At 41.1% G+C, this 20152-nt stretch overlaps 1 protein-coding gene, 2 long non-coding RNA genes and 1 pseudogene across 3 annotated transcripts; 1 reads left to right on the forward strand and 3 right to left on the reverse strand.

The window, feature by feature from the left end:
- Positions 1 to 4773: 4773 nt before the first annotated feature.
- LOC116930382 lies at positions 4774 to 7699 on the reverse strand. The gene is made up of 4 exons (XR_004398394.2): positions 7592 to 7699; positions 7295 to 7486; positions 5640 to 7125; positions 4774 to 5577 (listed from the first exon to the last, which is right to left on the reverse strand). It is a non-coding gene; the product is annotated as an uncharacterized LOC116930382 (long non-coding RNA).
- Positions 7700 to 8587: 888 nt separating this feature from the next.
- On the forward strand, positions 8588 to 9181 carry LOC123475881. Its single transcript, XR_006651427.1, has 3 exons — positions 8588 to 8716; positions 8799 to 8933; positions 9066 to 9181. It is a non-coding gene; the product is annotated as an uncharacterized LOC123475881 (long non-coding RNA).
- Positions 9182 to 12154: 2973 nt separating this feature from the next.
- LOC123475634 lies at positions 12155 to 14001 on the reverse strand (annotated as a pseudogene).
- Positions 14002 to 15576: 1575 nt separating this feature from the next.
- On the reverse strand, positions 15577 to 17852 carry LOC116918962 (the record flags this gene model as incomplete). The annotated part of the gene is made up of 2 exons (XM_045178623.1): positions 15577 to 15723; positions 15791 to 17852. A coding segment is annotated over one exon (2046 nt), but the record flags the coding sequence as incomplete, so codon positions are not given.
- Between the last annotated feature and the right edge of the window lie 2300 nt (positions 17853 to 20152).

Here is a 20152-nt window from a genome sequence, read left to right on the forward strand (position 1 = left end):
TCGCAAGCACGTCTTGTTATTATAGCATTTATTATTGCTGTATATGTAGCTGCTGTTGTTGCTGTTGTTTACGGACCACCAAGTTGGCGACGGCTGTGTTTTAGGGAATTTTGATCCATTATAATATTTTAAACGATGGGTTTCACTACCGGTTTATTTTCACACCGACTTGGATGACAGTTACAGCATTCGTTACACTGTCTTTGGTTTGGAGTGCATATGTACTTTTTACCGGAGGTCAATCTGCAACTGCAGCTTGATTGCATCATGGCCTACTTAAGAAACTTCAATGACTTCAAACAACTTTTTTGACGTTGGGACAGTTTAATGGCGGTAATTGCGGAACAGAGCATTATTATTAGTTATTCTGTAATAGCGATTTACGTTTACGTAATGTAAAGAAATTTTTAATGAGGCCCAAATGTTTTGTAAAATATTGTGGCAGCAAAAATTATGGGGATATTCAAAGCAATGTTACTTTCCATTTGAAGTAGTTATATACAGTCATGCGTGGAAGTTTCTTTAGCAGGCAAATGGGTCTATATCCTTCTATTTCTTTTTGATGGAGGGGATAGTTTGGTGCCTACCGTACCCCTTTATGCTATTCCTATTTCTCTTTCTTTGCAACCCGCGAAAAAAGTGCAAAATTAAAAGTAGGAAAATTGACTGAAACGTAGAGGAAGAGAAGAATGGAAAAAAACGAGGGTATGGTAGGCACCATAGTATCCCTTCCGTCAAAACAAAATGAAAAGATATAGACCCATTTGCCTGCTAAAGAAACTTGCACGCATGACTGTATGTAGTGAGCATTTCGAACAGGGTTATTTTCTTTTTCTAGGAAAGATAATGGTTATCAAGATTATAGACGTTTAAAGAGAGATGCAGTACCAACATATTATATTCAAAAACAAGGTATGCTATATCAACTAATTTTATGAGATGCTGTCATTCAATATTCTGACTTCTTTAATTTACAATTCATAGGTACCAACGCTTTCACAACAAGATGGATTTCAACGTGTTTTACATATTCTCAAAAGAAAAGTATAAAAAATAAAAAGCTAAGTAATTTCCGAACAGCCATTCCACACACTGTTTTACATACCAATTTACTAATGAGTAGTAAAATTAAAAGTACGTCTGTAAGAGAAGAAAGTAAAGTTTCCATTCACTCATCTGTGGTATATTCTGATGGGCAATGTTACTTTATTTCATTATTACTAATGGTTCTTAGTTCTTATGTTAGTTTGAGGTGATGGACTGCCAGATTATAAATGTTGACACTAACACGTTAGTTAATGAAGTAATGGATATTCAATCACAGGACTTATCTACATCTTCAAATGAGGTAATATTAACACTACAACTGAAAACTGGAGTTATTCAAATTTTTATTTATAATGAGTTCCACTCACATAATCAGACTGAGACTAATAATGCTGAAAATATCAAACGAATGGATATTACAATAGATTACTTATCCATATATTCAAAAGAGGTGAAATTATCACTAAAACTTTAAATAGCTGTTGTTTTTATTTTTTATTTTTAAGAATGAGTTTATCTCTATCACTGATATTGAAACAAATGATTCTCAAGTTAATCAAGTTATGGATATTACATCAGTAGATTCATGTACTGCTTTAAATGAGGTGAATTTGTTGAAAGAACTATAAATTTAAGTTATTAAAAAATTTATTTTATCAGAGTGAGATGGACTCAAATATTGTGAATGGCAACAATATTTTTGATAAAATGACTCAAGTTATTGAAAGACAATCAAATAACTCATCAAGTACAACGAATATAAACTCCAACATGGTAGATGCCTGGGTATATGCAAAATATTCTAATACAAAATATTATTTAACAATATTCAACAATATTTTTTTTACCTATTTTCTTCATCCTATGCTGGTCAACGTAAAGTCAAAGAAGAAAAACACAGAGATAGTCAGTAATAATCAACGGATGTCAAAACCACAGAGACCACAAACGACAGAGACTTCTAGTTAGAAATCTTCTTACCAAAACTGATAAACTAGAGACAAATTTAGAGACAATTCAAAATCTATAGGCAATGTTTGGTTTCTTCCCATACCAAATTTCGTAGGGCGTAGCATGAATTGTGCTGGACAAGGAGCGGTTCAGCACATAGACAGAGGAAGTGACTGCTTCACCCCACAGTTCCAGCGGAATCTTCTTAGCATGCATTTGACTCCGAGTTGCTTCCATTAAAGTCCTGTTGGCACGTTCGGAGACTCCGTTCTGTTGGGGGGTGTAAAGAGTGGTGGTCTCGTGTCGGATGCCACTCTTGGCCAACCAGTCTTGAAACTCCTTGCTGCAGTACTCGTAGCCGTTGTCGGATCGAATCTTCTTCAGATTTCTTCCTCTTTCGGTTTTTAGTAGAGCTGCAAAATTCATGAATTTATTGGGCACTTCTGATTTGTATTTGATTATATTGATGCCACACCAGCCACTGAAATCGTCTCGAAAAATGATGTAGTAACGGGATCCACCTGGAGTGATTTCTTGCATCAGTCCGCACACATCAGAGTGAATTAGCTCACCAATTTCAGTTGCTCTTGTACGCCCTGTAAAAAAAGGCATCCTGGGCATCTTACCAGCAAACATCCTTCACATGGCGTTGGTGATTGGAGATTTGTGTCTGTGATGTTTAGACCTTCCACCATCTGCTTTGACGACATCTTAAGGATTGTTCTTTGATTAAGATGAGCTAAACGCTGGTGCCAGATGTGTAAACTAGCTGAAACATTCGCTCGTAGGGCAGACCTGATTGTGAGTGAGAACCTTTGATGTAAGATACAATGTTAACACAAGTTTTGAAATGAATTGTACAGGCAGGTTTACCTTTGACTACCAAGTTTAAATGATATAGAGTTTTTCCGGAAAGCTGACCGACCATCTTGATCGATCTTTGTCGGAAGATATGAATTTTGTTGTCGATAAAGTGAACTTCGCTTCCTGCATCCGTGGCCGAAGCGATAGAGAATAGATTTGCGCCGATTCATTGGACGTATAGTACTCCTTGTATAGTTTCGGTATGAGTGACACCGTTTACTACAGATGAATATTCGACCTCTCCTTGGCCAAGGACTGCCATACAATTATTTCCAATACCGGCTACGGTCCATGTTCCAGGAGCAATGGGTTCGAAGTTATTGAGTATGTGTCATTGGTCTGTCATGTGCTGAGTGGCTCCAGAGTCAGCATACCAGTCATAGTGGCGTCGGGCAGAGAAACAGATAGATGAGAGATAACCGAAGTCCATAGAGCCAGATTGTTGTTGTTCAGTTTGACTGCTATCGTTTCTCAGCCTTTTTTGACAGATATCAACTGTGTGACTTTTATGTTGGCAGTAGCTGTAGATAGTAGTGGTGGTAGAACCTTCGTTTCTCAGCTTCAGCCGGCATATGTTACTTGCATGGCCCTTACGTTTGCAATAGTAACAAAAAATATTTCCTCCTCTTTAGCCAAGATGACCTCCTCTGTTACCACGATGGGGCCGTCTGAGACCAGGGTAGCCTCCTCTGGAGTTGCGTTGAGCTGAGAGGGCATTACTAGATGTGTCTGGTGCTTGCAGTGAGAAACGTGCTGAGAAGAAGGCTAGATCAGAAGGATCGCTTCCACCATTGTTAAAATTTTTGGTAATTGTCTCTTCTTTTACCAGTCGGGAACTTAGTAACTTGGTAGTTTTGTCAGCTGTGGGAACATTATCCCATGCGGAGAGAAAATGACGGAAGCTGGATGGCAGTGTGAGGAGAATCTTTGACATGATTTGTACTTCGGAGACTGGAGCTTGTAAATCTTTAAGATAGGCAGCTAGTTGTTCAATGGCAGTAACATGTGCCATAACACTGTGGCCAGCTTGATACTTACACTACCCGCCAAAAGAATAGGATCACTTAAGTCCAATTTGGGTGTTTTAACTCGCGAGAGATAGGACATTGGGTGTCTCGCGTGGGAATTTTTTTCATATATTAATTATACTCAAAAATTTTTTGTATTTTTTGCGTTCTAAAGCTAAATAAATGTTTAAAAACGGTCTTATTTTGAATTAAAAATTTTTTAAGGGTTCTATGCTATATTCTATAGTTTTCAATTATTGGATCACCCCCAGAGAACCGACTGAAGCTGTCCCTACCCGCGGCATAGCCGTAGGTCATGGGGGTGCATTCCAGAGTCAATTTGAGTGAATTCCAGATTTGCAATTGTTTTACATTTAAGTTTCTTACATTAGTATTATTTATCGAAGCTATGATCATGAAATTATCTTTTGCACTAGATCACTCATTGCAATTTATCAAAAATTTACGCGTAGTCAAAGACAGATACCTTTTTTACGTTCCTTGAACGGTAAAAAAACACCGAAAAAAATTTTTTTTCGCAATTCTGAGGTAATGTGGAATTTTTCTCAGTAAATAGTGAAATGGATTTTTTCGGAAGATGGGAAAACAGCAATCCATGATATAACAGGGGATGTCTACAACTTGGTACCTTTGGAAGTTCAGATTGTACCCGTCAAGTCTAAAGATGAAGCAGTGAAAGAGGCTAACGACTTAAATAATAATGTAAAACCCCTACTTACTTCATCTTTAAGTAAATAGCTTTTACTCGATTAAAGGAAGCTGCGGACTTCGTTCGATGGTATATTCCCGTAAAATGTTAACATGATTCAAACAAGTCGATGAATGTCTCAAACGATTGGAGGCATACATACAGGCCGTAGCCGTATAGCCAGCGTCAAGCACAACAAAGACACAAATAAGACAAGTTTAAACGGGGAACGAGCAAGCCAGTAGCAGGTCGAATAAACGACCTGACACTTGACTCGCGAAGGGGTGAATCAACACTAGACTGGGTGAACAGGCCAGCGTTGATTAACGAAGAATTACAATTGATGGGGTTTTATACGACAAACAAAGTCAACGCGATCACCAACGCAAGGTGAGCGTAATGAAAGGATGGAAAGGAAAATTACTTGTTTCCAGGAATGAGAGGGAGGATATTTTTCCAAGAAAGAGTGAGCTGATGCATTCCTTACAATAAGCAGGAGAGTCTTGTAAAACCAAACTCTGTGACATCTGATACCCCCGTAGATGCCAAAAAATAATGTGTTCTGAAAGTGGGGAGGGAAATACAGTTTTCATACTGTTTGTTTATCTCTAAAGTATTTCAATCAATTACCTAAAGCGTTAACATAACAGGTTTCAGTTAGTATGCTAATTATTGTACCATAATTCTTTGATTTACAGCACACAATGTGGGAGGCTATGCGGCTTTGAGATACAGAGATCACAGAACAAATGTGTATGTTAGAACCGCGTATGACCGCCTTTTGCTTTGATAACTGCTTCACAGCGGGATCTCATTAAAAAATGTATTTCGAGAAAGTTTTGTTTGAGATTTCCACCCAAGTCTGCTGCAAATTTTTCCAGAGCGCATTCTTTGAGTATTTACACATTTTTCGGATTTTACTGTCAAGATGATCCCAAATTTGTTCTATAGGGTTGAGGTCCGGGCTCTGAGGTGGCCACACCATACGCATAACTTCACCTACAAAGTAAACGTGACTCTCCGTTAACTCGACTTAAAACATGCTCGAATGATCGACACACCAGCCTGTTCTTTTCTATTTAGATCTCCACGACAAAGTTTAGATGCATTTTTTGGGTCATTATCTTCTGGGAAGACAAACACTCTTGCTATAATCCGCTTTTCACCAGGGAGGTCGTTACGAATCAAGACTTGATGATAAAACTAAAGTTAATTTAATTATTGTGGGAATGAATGACGGCTGTGGATACCACTTAAGTTACCTTCATGTCCATAATACCCTGAATTAGTTTTAGAGGAATTGCACCATTGGCGGAAATTGCTCCCCATACCATTACATTACCTCCGCCATGCTTTACCGTAGGTTGTAAACAATGCTTTTTAAACCTTTCGCCTTCAAATCCTCGGACTAATAAACGGCGTCTGTTGCCGAAAACTTCGAATTTACTTTTGTCTGAAAAAAAAACTTTAGACCACTGATCGTTTGTCCAATTAACGTGCTCTTTAGCAAAGGCCAACCGTTTTACAACATTTTGCTTTGGCAATAAAGGCTTCTTTGCCGCATCCCGACCTTTAAGACCCCAACTCAGTAGACAACGACGAATACTAGTTTGTGAACAAATTTTTCCCCTGCTGCAGTTGAACTCTTCAGTTATGACAGGCATAGTTTTGGTTCGATCCCTCTTACTTATGATTTTAATTGATCGCTTGTCTGAAGAAGAAAGGACTTAAAAACGGCCACGGTCAGGTCTGTCCATATTAGACTTTGTTTCCTTAAATCGCATGATGGTGTATCGAACCGTGCTGTACGGGATACTTAGTGATTTACACACTTTCCTCATAGATCGTAAAGGGTCCTTCCACGAGAAATCTGCCAATCGATGGCGCGGTAAAAATTCCGATTTTTTTTGTTTTTTGGGTTGGGTGGAGAAAGGCAAAAAAAAAACGGCCGTGAAAGTTTCGGAATTGTAGCTTTATTAGTTTAGGAGATATTTAAATGTTAAAATCAAATTTTGTAATTTTGCCGTGAGATAGAGATTTTTTTTATTGTGTCGTTTTTTCTGGTTCGATTTTAATGGGACCTAAGCCATTGGATGTAAAATTGAATTTTACGTCGACATGTTATGTTTAGTATTTTTTTTTTTGCTCATTAAAATTTCGTTATTTAATGAAAACAAACCAAAAGAGGGTATACTTTCAAGCCATTTTTGAAGGGGAGTTGGAAAAACAAAGACTACAAAAATGTGGCTGTTCCTTCAAGGCCAATTTTACTACAAGTCCGTAAAACTCCCCTCCCAACCGAAGGGGAGCTAAATTGATTCGGGGGATGAAATAAAGCGGCAATAACACAAAAACTGTCTTTTTTTGCCTATCTTTACCCAACCCCAAAAAACAGAAAAAACAGAATTTTTACCGCGCCATCGATTGGCAGATTTCTCGTGGAAGGACGGATGGATTTATGGAGTAGATGTAGGTACGAGCATCAACGTCTTTCTGTTGCCAGGCTTCAATGAGTGCTGCATTAGTGACTATTCCTTCTTGCAAGGTCTGTAATGATAAAGAAGACATGAGTTAGTAACTTGCATCACTTGATAGTGGGTATAAGGTTGTTCATGAGTTTTGTTACTCGCATCACTTGGGAAGTGGTGTTACATAAGTCAGCAATGTTAGCATGAACTCGCTTCACCTAAGCAGGGGTTAATAAAATTCTCGTTACCTGAGCAGGAAATGATTCAGTCCCGTCTACGACTGACGTGAGCTTAAACTTCTCTAGGAACCTCCAAATGCCAAACTTCCAGGAAGAAAAGTTGGTTCCATAAAATTTAATAATATGGCTGACATCTTTGGAGGTGGAACTCGCCATTTCGAACAATGTGTTGTACTTTGAATTCGTATCTGGGCCCATATCCTGTTGGAACACATTGTGTAATTCACATGTTAGCCAATATATTAACTCACAGATAAATACATGCATCTTAATAATTGTAGGGGTACAGTATATATGTAGAGTTACCCAGGGGACAAAACAATAATGATGATGTTGAAGTACTTGTCACAATTAAGTGTAAAAGATCAGTGAGTGAGCAAAAGATTGACTGACAGCAAGAAGGCAAGGAAAGAGAGAGGGAAAGCATAAAGAAGGGTGTTGCTAAACGTTATCCTTCGGTTTGGCAACCAGGTGGGTTTAGGCAACCGCACATGTTGGAGAATATATTTGGTATGCGCAAATAACAATTTCAACACTAACACGACACAGCATGTAATGCAAAGACTGAAAGTGAAAAAACCGTATACAGAAACTACCGATGAAAGGCTACTTTATTTGGATGTCAAATTCCCAGATGAAATGAAGAAATGGAACGAAAATAAGAAAAACAATTTTGAATGTTTATCCAAAGAGACATCAGAAGCAATAATTTTTACTAGTCCCTGAACTGCAAATTGTATTCGCCATTTGCTAGATAGGGCTTTAAATTTCGTTTTAACCTGAGTTAACCACCAAAGTGGAGTCAGTAATAAAGAAAAAGGAAAAAACTTTAAGAACAGACCAGCAGACGATATCAAGATTCCCAATTGCCTTTGGCAACCGTCACCATTGAGTTGTGGAAACCTATAGCTTTAACACCTGGTCTAACTTAATGGTGACGGAAAAAGGAGAAATCCTGACAAGGAAAACTATAATTTATTAGACAAGTATGTGTTGCGCTTATTGACCCAGTTAGTTTTGCTCTTGGCAATATTTCCCGGTATCAATTTATTTAGTTGGCAAATGAATATATACATTCACTTGTTAATAAAAGGTTGTCCGCAGGTACATGGTCTGTTGAAATAGTCGGTGTAAATCAGTTTTGTTGAGAAAGAAAGAAAAATCGTCACAAAGACCTGGTCTGCTTAGGTAGCTTGCAGAAATTGAATATTCAAAAGGAGAGAAAGAAAATACTTTTTGAATTTGTTTACTAACATATGCTTTTATAGTTGATCAGGCATGCTCACTCAGAGATTCATTTGATTCTAAAAATAGAACATACAATGACAGTTACTGATTGATATAGGCAATTTAACCTTTAATCAATCGGGCATTCGAAGTAACTAAGAAGTTAGGACGATACTGCCTATTAGACAGAATTCAGTTGTAGAGGTGAGTCAAACAGTTGTTTAGTGTTTTTAATTTCCTCTGCACATTAAACAAATCAAGATAATTTATGATTGTTTCCATTTAGGTTCAGAACATTCAGTTTATTTGAGTTCATCATGTAAGATGATGATGAGTCTGGTGTAATTCTTCTTGTGTGTATGGTGCAAACGCTAAGTATAGACAGGAATGCCATTTGTTGTTTGACATATTACGATTCCAGGTGAGGGTTAGTTTCCAACCAGAATGGTTAATACAATAGTATATATATATTTATGGGTCAAAATTTTAAACTCTTGCAATGTTTTGCTACCTTATTTTTTTTTGTTTAAATACATTTGTTTTAAATTCTCAGGTGGACTATTTCTCATACAGCTCCTACTGTGGGTGCCAGTCAGAAAAATCTAATCGAACTCACCACTTCTGAGTTTGCCGTATTGCTTGTGCCTAACAACAAGCATACCTATATATGTGTGTGTATATTTTTATCCCATACATTTATTACCATTTATTAATTCTTATTTGTTCATAAAATTTACCTTACTCACATATCACCATCACCAGTGAACAACAAATGTTGGATGTCTATGTGGTTAGCATGTCTGACTGTCATAGTTAAAGTCGCAGGATCGATACCCCATTGCAACAGTCATCGTATTTAGGTTCCAACTGTGAGATCAATTGGTAAATTAAGTTACCAGATCATTTGTTTACAATTCTTCCGAACAAATAGGAATAGTATAATTCAGTTTTCAGTAATGGATCTCACTAGGTACTTTAGGTAGAATATAATTTCATTTGGAATTATATTGTTAAAACATGTGAAAAAAGGCTTCGCTCCTTGACGAGTTTGCTGTATCGATGTCATTACATTGTTTTGGAATTTAATTTGCCCTTAACGTATAAGTCAGATGGATTTCAAATTTAATCAATTGAATGGATTGATACGGAAGATTTCATGTTCTTGGTGAACATGTCAGCAGGTTGATTCTTTCCGGGTAGGTGAGTTACTGCAATGTTGCCCAGGTCTTGTTGGTCGCGTACATAAAAGTACTTGACGTCTATGTGTTTTGTTCTTTGATGATGTAGCATTTGCTATCACAACGAATCAATACCTGCCCAACATCAATTCCGAGTTCCAGTAGGAGGCTTTTGATCCAGATGGACTCTCTGGCGCCTTCAGAAGCGGCGTAGAATTCTGCATCCGTCGTTGAGAGAGCCGTTGCTCTCTGTCGTCGACTGCCCCATGATACTGGGCCACCGTTGTAGAGGAACACAACTCCCGTAGTGGATTTTCGGGATTTAAGATCAGCGGCGAAGTCGGCATCCGTGAACCCAAGTAATGCAGCGTTTGGGTTTCCACCGTAGCAGATTCCATGATGAATTGTTTTAGCAAGATAGGCCAGGATTTGCTTGACTCCTTTCCAATGTTCTTTTCCTGGATCCTGCACATAAGCTGAAGCCTGGTTGACAGCTAGAGCAATATCTGTTCGTGTCATTCCCATAAGATACATCAGCGATCGGATGCACTCTCGGTATGGTATTCTGCTCATATCGTGACGTTCTTCATCTGATGTTGATAGTGAGTAGCGCAAATATGCGACTGCTCCGTACCCATCCTTTGAAGCGTCAGAAAAAACATGTAATTGCACGTCGCATTGGTCGGCCACAAAGTTAATAGGGCGAAAACATCGAGGGATTCGCAGGTTGGTTGCTCTGCCGAGTTCAAAACACCAGTCGCCCCATTCTTGCAAGATGTCTCCTGGCAGCTGCTCGTTCCAGCTGATTCCCCTTCTCCAGATCTCTTGCATTAGAATTTTTACTGAGATGATGACGAGGCAGATGCACCCCAGAGGGTCAAAAATAGAAGCTGCGGCGGCGAACATTTCCCGTTTGGTTTTGACTTGTGGTGGAGGTTTGAAGTTGAACTGGAATTCGTCAAACTCGCAATCCCAGGACATTCCGAGCGTTCGTTTAATAGGCAGCCGATCCAGATCGATGTCCAAGCTTGAATGGGCTCTCTCGGTAGCTGGTATGGAAGTCAAAACGTTTCTTGAGGAGCTCAACCACTGGTTCAAACGGAACCCTTTATTTTTCAGCATTGAAATCATCCGATGTGACCACTCCATGGCGTCCTCTCCCTGGTCGAAGGAATCCAAATAGTTATCGACGTAGAAATTCTTGACTACCTTGGAGAGCAGATTGAATTCTGGTTGGTCTATTGCCGCCTTCCGGAGGGCCCAAGTGCAGCACGCTGGAGATGATGTAGCTCCAAATACGTGTACGCACATTTGGTACGTACTAGGCGCCTCTTTACTGTTTGGCTCCCTCCATAAGAAACGTTGAACAGACTGATCCGCCTAAGGTACCTTCACTTGTAGAAACATCTTTTCAATGTCGGCTGATACGCCAATGGCAGAAACATGGAAGCGCAGGAGTACTCCGATTAGACTGGTGAGAAAATCCGGCCCCGGTAGTAGTAAATCGTTTAATGAATTTCCTTTGAATTGAAGCGCTGCGTTAAACACTACTCTTAACTTGTTTGGTTTATTCGGGTTGGTTACACCAAAATGGACGAGGTAGTTGGTTTTTCCTTCAGGCCCGGCTAATTCCGTTGGGTGGAGAGGTCTTGCAAACCCAAGGTCAATGTATTCATTAATGATTTTGCTGTATCTCACCGCATACGCTGGATCCCTAGCGAAACGCTGTTCGTTTGCAAAAAGGCGCGGCAGCGCGAGGGGGCGGTTGTTAGGAATGGAGAAGTTGTCTGTCGCCCATAACAAACCGACTTCGTATCTTCCTCCCAGATCTTTTGTTGTGGTTTCCAACTGCTTCATCGCCCGTTTGTCCGACCGACATACGAATTTTCCGTCTTCTTTCGCCGGGAGTGCTCGCGTGTCTACCTCAAAGAGGGATTTCAGCAGGCTGTATAGTGCTACGGCGTTGCATGAGGTGTGACGCTCTCTAGTCGAGTCGTTTACCACGAGATATGAGGGTCGGCTTCCAAAAACGGTCCAACCGAGAACGGTCCGCATCGCGTACGGTCCCTTTGTGTCAGTTTTCGAACGTCGGACCTCCACGGGAAGGTGGGCTTCTTTGACATTCATGCCCAATAACATCAGTATCGGCCGGTCGTCCGTTTGTGGGAGGTCTAAGTCGGCGACATGATCCTATCTGGCTTTTTCCACTTGCCAATCCACGTTGCTTCGAGTTAAATTTAAATGTGGAACTGCGAGAGCGTTTGCCACAGCGCTCGTCCAATCTCCATCTTCGGATTCCAATGTGAAACAGATGTTAGTAGCGATTAAATCAGGATCTCGTCCGTGGAAGGTTGAGAGCCGAATTTTCTCTATTTCTCCGGTGAGTCCTAGTTCGTTCACGATATCGGCTCTTACAAGCGTGACTTGGCTTCCGCTGTCCAGCAACGCTAGGATTCTTTTGCTATTAATTCCTGCCCGAATCACCAATGAGACGATGGGTAGGATAATATCCGGCTTGGATGGATGTATTTGTAGCTAGACACAGAGCGTTTGCGCCAGTAAGTGGAGATGCGGCATCTCGCGGTTGAATTTGAGCTAAACCTTTGGGAAGTTCCGCTCCATGTAGCAATGGGTGATGTTTGCGGTTGCAATTTTGAATAGAGCACGTTATGGTTTTCCTACATTCGGAACTTAGATGTTTTCTTCCGAGGCACCTAACACAGTTGCCCTCGCTCATCACCATACGGATTCGTGCGTCGGGGGTTGCGGCTATGAAGACGCCGCATTCATAAAGTGGATGTCCTTGCTGTTTACCAAACTGGCAGTTACCCAAAGGTTTACTGGACGGACCTTCCCTCGCCGTCGTGTCTCTTGGCAGTTGTCCTTTGGCGGTAAAAAGGACCGCGGGATACTCGCGTCGACTTGTTGGCCCAGCTCTCGTTTCTTGATGGTTCCTTGTCTGCTTTTCTCTTTCTCCTGTCGATCGCTTATGGATCGGGATAGTCCATATATCACTGTTTATTCTTTCTTGCAACCATCTGTCGAGATCCATTAGCGTCATTACGGCAGGCCTTCTTCTATGAAGATAAATTCCCCATTTACTTCTGAGATCGCTGGGTAGCTTGTCGGTGACGAACTCAAGAGCGGGACCAGAGCAGATGTGGGACGCATTCTCGTCCTGAAGCCCGGAGGTAACGTCGTGTATTTGGGCGGCCAAGTCACGCAGTGCGTGCCCGTCGCCGTCTCTCCAGTTCCTAATACGTTGTATGCTGTGCAGGTAGACCCGTTCAATCAGGTACGGATCTCCATATCGGCTATGCAGCTCGTTAAGGACTCTTTCGTAGCTGTCGGGGTTTCTCAGCATAGTCTCAAATCTTTGTCGCACGTCTGGTGTCAACATGTTCCTTAACGCTACGATTCGCTGGGCGTTAGACGGCAAAACTTCGTGAACGAGCTCTTTAAAGGATCTTTAAAAAGAGCGCCACAGACGCGGGTCTCCGTTAAAGGGCGTCATCTCGATCCTGGGTAGCATGGTTGATAACCAGTTGAACCCGCCACTGCCGGAATAGTCTGCTGACCGTGGTGGTGGATTTGGTAAAGTAGCCCCGGGAGGGTTGTCGAACGGTCTTGAGCGGTTTAATGGTCGCGGTGGCGATCCGGGAAGATAGTCTCGGGATGGTTGTCAAACGACGTAGAGTTGTCATCAGGCCCGATCGTGTCTCTTGGATTTGTAATTTCCAGGGACGATTCTAAAGCTCTCTTACGATTAATTTCGCCCTGTAGCTCGACTCGCTGAGCATGTGAGTTGCGTCAGATTTCTTCAATTTTCTTATTAGTTTCTTCCTCAGTACTCTTGAGCGCTTCTTCTGCTGCCATTCGCTTCTTCTTGGCTTCTGCGAGAACGACCGATGAGTCACCTTTATCGTTCGCAGGCCTTTTCACCCCGCCGTTGGGCGCCTCGTCAGACTGGATAGTGTTGAGGTAATCATCGATAAGTTTGAACGCGTCGCGGGCAGCAGTGTCAGTCCTGATCTCCCACTGTTCCTCCGTATTAAGCGAGTCGCCTGTTGGAGCTATTGCTGATAAGTATCTTGAATGATGGTACAGACATTGGTTCATCAGTTCTTGTATAATCTCCTTTAGCAGCGTCATGGTATCTCTGCTAGCCTCCGAATTGATTTTCTGCTCCACAGAATTCACGGTCCGCGTGAATAACCTTTTAGTAGTGGATCGCCTCGTTTTGTAGACCTCCGGGTCTCTTGGTTTCTTAGTTGCCTCGCCCCCTGAGGCTTCCACATCGTCGGTGTCCATACCAATTACTTGGTCCGTTGCCTTATGGCTTTCCAAATGCTCTTATGGCGAGGTGCGTTTATTTTCCGATGTCAACCTCTCCGTTTTTTTTTTACGAAACTCCTTAGAATAATTATAATTAGTAAACGAGCGTTTCGGTATGGCGTAGTCTTATTTACCAAGTACTTGGTCCGTTGCCTTATGGCTTTCCGAAACGTTCTTGTAGCGTGGTACAGCCCTGATTTTTCCAATTAATTCCCTTCAATTGCCTTATGGCTTCCACTCGTCTTAAGAGCAGGACAAGGAAGAGTTGGTATGCCTATATAGAAGTGAATTTAGTGGGGAGGTTTTACAGGGGATTCAGAATGTTCAGTCCTTACAGTTTCCTTGTCCCGATGATACTAGGATGGATATGCAATGATACTATAATGGGCTGGTACTTGCATGGAACCTCTGCGGCTTCAAGTGTCAGAGTGAGCTTTGGCCTTTGTAGGCTTCCAGGGAATCGGTGGGTGACTTTCTTTGTCAAAATGGACTAATATTTGATAGGACCTCTGCGGGTTCTAATAGCAGGGTGCACCTTGGCCTTTGTAGGCTTCCAATTTCCACTGCATGTACAGAGAACCAATTGTTAGCACAAAAGAATGTCGTAAAAGTAAATTTAAACATGAGGTGGGTGTGTAAAATCTTGATTCGTGAGACATTTACCCATGCCTAGTATTTTTTTTTCCCGGGTTTCGGCACCAATTGCGAGATTGTTTCCCACAGGATAAATAAGACAAATAATAAAATTATAATTCTCACCAATTGCTGTATTTCTCTGATAAATGGGAACACAAAAGTCGTAGTATTTCACACCAAAAAACCAAAAAGAGGAAACCGATTCTAAGGAGACCAAAAAGGTACGCCCCCCACGCTCTCTTGTAGCAGACCGTTACTGTCGGTTGGTCGCCCTTGCAACCAAAAATCATAAAAGGGTTCAGCAACTTGCAACGGTCGTGACATCAGTGTTTGCTGGGAATACTTGCCGTTAGGCATAGCAAACAATTTTACAAAGTTTTACAATTTTTACAGACAGAGTTAAGGAATAGAAGTCTCGTTTCTATGGAAACCAGACATTTGATTTAGGTGAATTTGCTCAACCCTAAAAACAAAATAATACTTTTATTATATCATTATTAAATTATAATAATATAATTTAAATCACTATTTATAAAAAAACATAATAGAAATAAATAATATATAATTTTTAACCGATTAAGTAAAATATAAACTGATTAAGTCAATAAGTAGCGGAGATATTTTTATTTGTGGGAGCGAACCCCTAGTAGAACATGATATCTTTTAGATATCTCTTAGATATCCACATCACTTGCATCTATTTTACTTTATCTAAGATATGTCTAAGATAGCTTATAGATATATATAACTAGATATATTTCAAGGTATCTTGCACATAGACATAAGATATGTTTATGAACACGTACGTACGGCATCAAAAATTTTGGTTTTGTATTTTGTCGCTTACGCGACGATGCGCTGAATTAATATAGGAGGGAACGCTACGGATTAAACACAATAAATAAAAATATAATATACCGTTTAATCAATGCAGATGTATTGTTTAGATATGACACACGTTTGATACATGTTTGAAATGTTATTAAAAATATAAGACACGAACAGCTTATAGATCGCTTCCGGATTTGATGGCTTGAAGTATTTTATCCATGTATTATGCACCTGATAGAAAAGAATACACCAAATATCAAGTTCATCATAAAACTAAAAATATAGCAATAAAACTGACCTGGATGAGAGCTGTACTAAATGTTGCTTAAATCAAAATTCATTAATCTCACAATTCCGAAACATGAAGTGGGAGGAGCTTTGTGAATTACTGGAAGTTTAATTGATTTGAAGCGAACTGATTTCAATGGCCAGCACTCAAGATTTGTCGCTAAAGTGTCAACAATTTGTATGCCAATTGCCTTTGAATCCAATCCATTTAAGTCCAAAAAATTTTCGTAGACCAAAAACTTTCGGCCAATAATGAGAATTTCACCATCAAATAGTTGTAAAAAATTATGAATCAATATAACAGTGTCATCTGCGAGGACAACGCAGTTATTTGGACTTCTGGAACTTAATCGTAATTTGTGAAAAAACGCTTTGTTATATTGCAACCCATGAAGATCAGGAAGCAAGGGTCCTTTTGAGTGCTCGTCAATCAGCTTAATCATATCTGGATTTTTGCGAAAATTGGTCACAACTGGTGGATTTTGTCGCTTTTCCATAATTCTATTTACCAGCTGCTCTAAAGGTTTGGCACTTTTTTTCAACAAATTTTTTAAAGTACCAAGGTGGTTTTCAAAAACAAAACAACTAAACGATTCCAGACCACCCAAACGTCGACATTCTTCAGATAAATGACACAAATTATGGATATTATACGTGATAAATGAATCGCCATAAATTCCAGGACTCTGGTTAATAAAAGTTATCAAAAGAATGTTTGCGTAATCGGTGTTTTCTTCACTACGCACACTCTGATCACACGACAAAATTCGAATGGCAACATGAAGCAACATAAAATGTTGGTATACTTCGTCAGGTATCCTATTCTTTAACACAAAAGGCAAAACATAAAGAAGTAATAAACGTAATTCAGTGGCTTTGAAACGCGAGAGTTCATTTAATGTTCGGGTTTTCCTACTGAATTCAACGGGAATTAGTTCTTCAATGGCAACCAGCAGCCTGGATATTTCAGCAATTTGCTGGGAAGACATTCTGATACGCATCCTCTTTCTCTCGTTTACCCAAATATTAAGTAACTTCTTCATGCATCCTAAAAACACAAGGTGCATTGGATCGATAAAAAAACATTCTATCATATCGATTGGAAGACTTTCCAAAATTGATAACCCCACATGATGAAAAATCTGATCACGATTTCGAAAGGACTCGTCCGTTCGAAGCACTGCATCAACTACCGGGAATGTCACTCTCCCACCTCTTCCACTTCCGTTGAAAACATACTCTCCTTCGGTTTCGCACTTCATACAGCAGTAGTAAGCCCCGCAAGGTTTTACCAATTTTATAAAACTTAAGGCAGGCGCGTCGCAACAGAAACCTGCTATCTCGATTTTGACGTTACTCTCTTTGTAATGAAAACCATTTTCAATTAAGTTTGTAATCTCAGTATGAAAGTGTCTTAGATAATCATTCGGATGATCTGGTTTTGAATGTCCGTGATAAAAACCGATCTCAAATGGCTTAGCACCTTCCATGACAATAAGGCCGAGAATTGGCCAAAATTGGGAATTCGTACTTTTGCTTGCAGGCATTCCATCACACCCAATTTTGATTTTCAGAACGACGTCGCGAGATTCAAAAGAAGCATTTAACAAGTCTAAGGAACTAGTAATACCATCAAGGACATTAAACTCAAAGTATCGCCCGGGGCTAACTTCGACGGTGTTCACTTTACGTGGAGTTCCTAACAGTGTCTTGTAATTTTTTGGGAGAAAAGACAGGGAAGGATCAGTTCTAAAGACAGCCAAAAGCTTGTTGACACTGTCCCTTGAAACGTTTGTGTCCACAGCCCAATGGGCAATACGTTTTCGGAACAATTGCTGCCTATCGATGACACTTAAACCCTCGTCTACATCTTCAAGATTCAAATCCCAATCAGTCAAATCATCATCCTGATCATCGTCTACGTCTAAGTCGTTCAAACTATCAGCAACCTGTTCGGGCTCTAGATCCAAAATGCTTGAGTTATCGTCAAAGAAAAAACTATTATCACCTTCAGACTCAGACTCGTTAGAAACATTAGCATCAGTATCCAAACCAACTGGTGCACCGTCAAACAGTATATTGTCACGTGGAGATCACGTGACATACGCGTGAGACACACCACACACTCACCTCCTTCTTGGAAACAAGCAAGGGCGAATGTACGAGTACATTCGACCTTGTTTTGTCTGAATGTTGCGGTAGCATCACAGGACGCTTGCACCTTGTCTAACGCTTCGGGGAAACAAGCAAGGGCGAATGTACTCGAACGTTCGGCCTTGCTTTGTAGTAAATGGTTAAGGGTATCTTCTTCTTTTGTAGAAACAAGCAAGGGCGGATGTACTCGTACAACCGACCTTGCTCAGTAATAAGTCATACGGGTTATTTCGATTGTTCGTAGAGACAGCAAGGGCGAAAGCACTCGATGATTCAACCTTGCTGTTCACCTACCATAAATAGGCGGTGTAGTGTCTCTTGAATGCAATGTTCTTACTTGACGTCTTACCGTGTGGACGTCCTAATACACTCGTGTTACACATCACCCCCAAGTGTAACAAATGGTGGAGATGCAGCATTACTAAGGAGACAAGGCAAGGAAGTTTATCTTATAGTATTATTCATTGTCAGAGGCGAAAATCGTTTAGGGGCTCTACCACAAGCGGTTTAACCAACGGGTTGTGCCAAATCTTAAATTGTTGGATACGGAGCCACGTTTTCGGCTGACAGTGGGGAAGACTATTTGGTTTCTATTAGCTTTCTCAAGGAAATCGTTTATTGCTGTGACAAGATTTTGAGGTATTGTAATGCAGAAATCATTTTTTTGCCGGAGGTAAATGAGAAAGTCATCGAATCGACGTTGGCCTAGTTGTCCAAGGGATCCGAGCAGACGTTTACACCCTTTGCCTCCATCTACGCGCCCGGTACCGGAACAGCATCTGGAAGGAAAACTGTTGAGCCGGACAGCACAGAGGACGTAGTGGGAAGTGGGCAGCGGATAATCCAGGCTGAAAAAGGTTGGAGAGTACTGCGAAAGATCTTGAAGAATCTTACGTAGACAAGAGTATTGAGGCAGTTAAAGAAGGTAGCGAAAAAGTGAAGACGACGAGTTGGAGAGTACTGCGAAAGATCTTGAAGAATCTAACGTAGACAAGAGTATTGACGACGCACACGAAAGTAGCGAAGAAAGCGAAGAAGAGGAAAACGGGGATAGCACTGACGAGGAGCAGTTATTTGCAGATACCGATAGTGATTCAGGTACTGGCATTATGCCTCCTCAGATAAAGTTTTTGAGTCCCAAGGTCTTTAAGGCAACGCCGGAAGATGACGCCTTCGACTGGCTTGAGCGTTACGAGTCAACGGGAGCGTACAATCAATGGGGCGATACGGAGCTAAGGGCGAATTTCAGCATGTATCTGGATGGGCGGCAAGAAAATGGTACCTGTGCTCCACACTTCCGACGGAGTGGCGTGATTTACCCATACGACCGGGGGTTGGCCTCAACGCAGCTGATCTTCCGGCAGTAACTGGAGTCAGAACACTGTTTTTGAAAGAATTTCAGCAACAAAACTACAAGCTGTTCCAGGAAACACGCTTGCGGAACCGGGTTCAAGGTATCGAAGAAGCGACAACTAACTACTATTACGATGTTATTGATCTTTGTAGGGTGGTGGATCCAACAATGGCGGAAGCCACCAAAGTCGACTATCTTTTTGGGGGATTACGGCCCTCGTTGGTCGAAAAATTGTACCCGTTACAACCCAAAACAGGCGAAGAATTTTTAGAGGCGGCGAAACGGTTTACTGATGCCAAGCTCTTGGCCAATAGACGAAACTGGCCGGACGCGGTGCTCGGGGTGGCAGCAACCAGAGTGGCGGATGTTCCAATTGATTTCATTCGGACCCTTCCAAAACCAGCTCCAACTGTGGCTGATACGGAATTATGGAAAGTAATTAAAGAACTGCAAGGTGCGGTAGAAAGTTTGAAGATTCAAGCAACTCCACCTCCGAAGAGACCAGGAAACGAGAAGACAGTTACGTGGGGAGAGTCGGAGAGAATCTACAGAAACAATAACGGAGTACTCAAATGTTACTGTTGTAACGGAACGGGGCACATGGCCCGGAATTGTTGGGAAAATCCGCAATCTGCTCGTTTCCGACAACGATCCTACTCAGGTCCTCCTGGCCCACAGAGAGGGCCGTTGGGTCCTCCCGCGCCAATCAACATCGTGTCCCAGCTAGCCGAGACGACTGCAGATTCATCAACACAGGAGGAGATAAAGGAGCAACCTATCCTTAGACTAGATTTCAGCAAGCTGATCAGAGAAGAAGTCACTTGTGGAACACGGCAAGTAATGGCAGTCGTCGACACAGGGGCA

This window comes from Daphnia magna, linkage group LG9, assembly GCF_020631705.1.
Source record: "Daphnia magna isolate NIES linkage group LG9, ASM2063170v1.1, whole genome shotgun sequence".
Classification (NCBI taxonomy): Eukaryota; Metazoa; Arthropoda; class Branchiopoda; order Diplostraca; family Daphniidae; genus Daphnia; species Daphnia magna.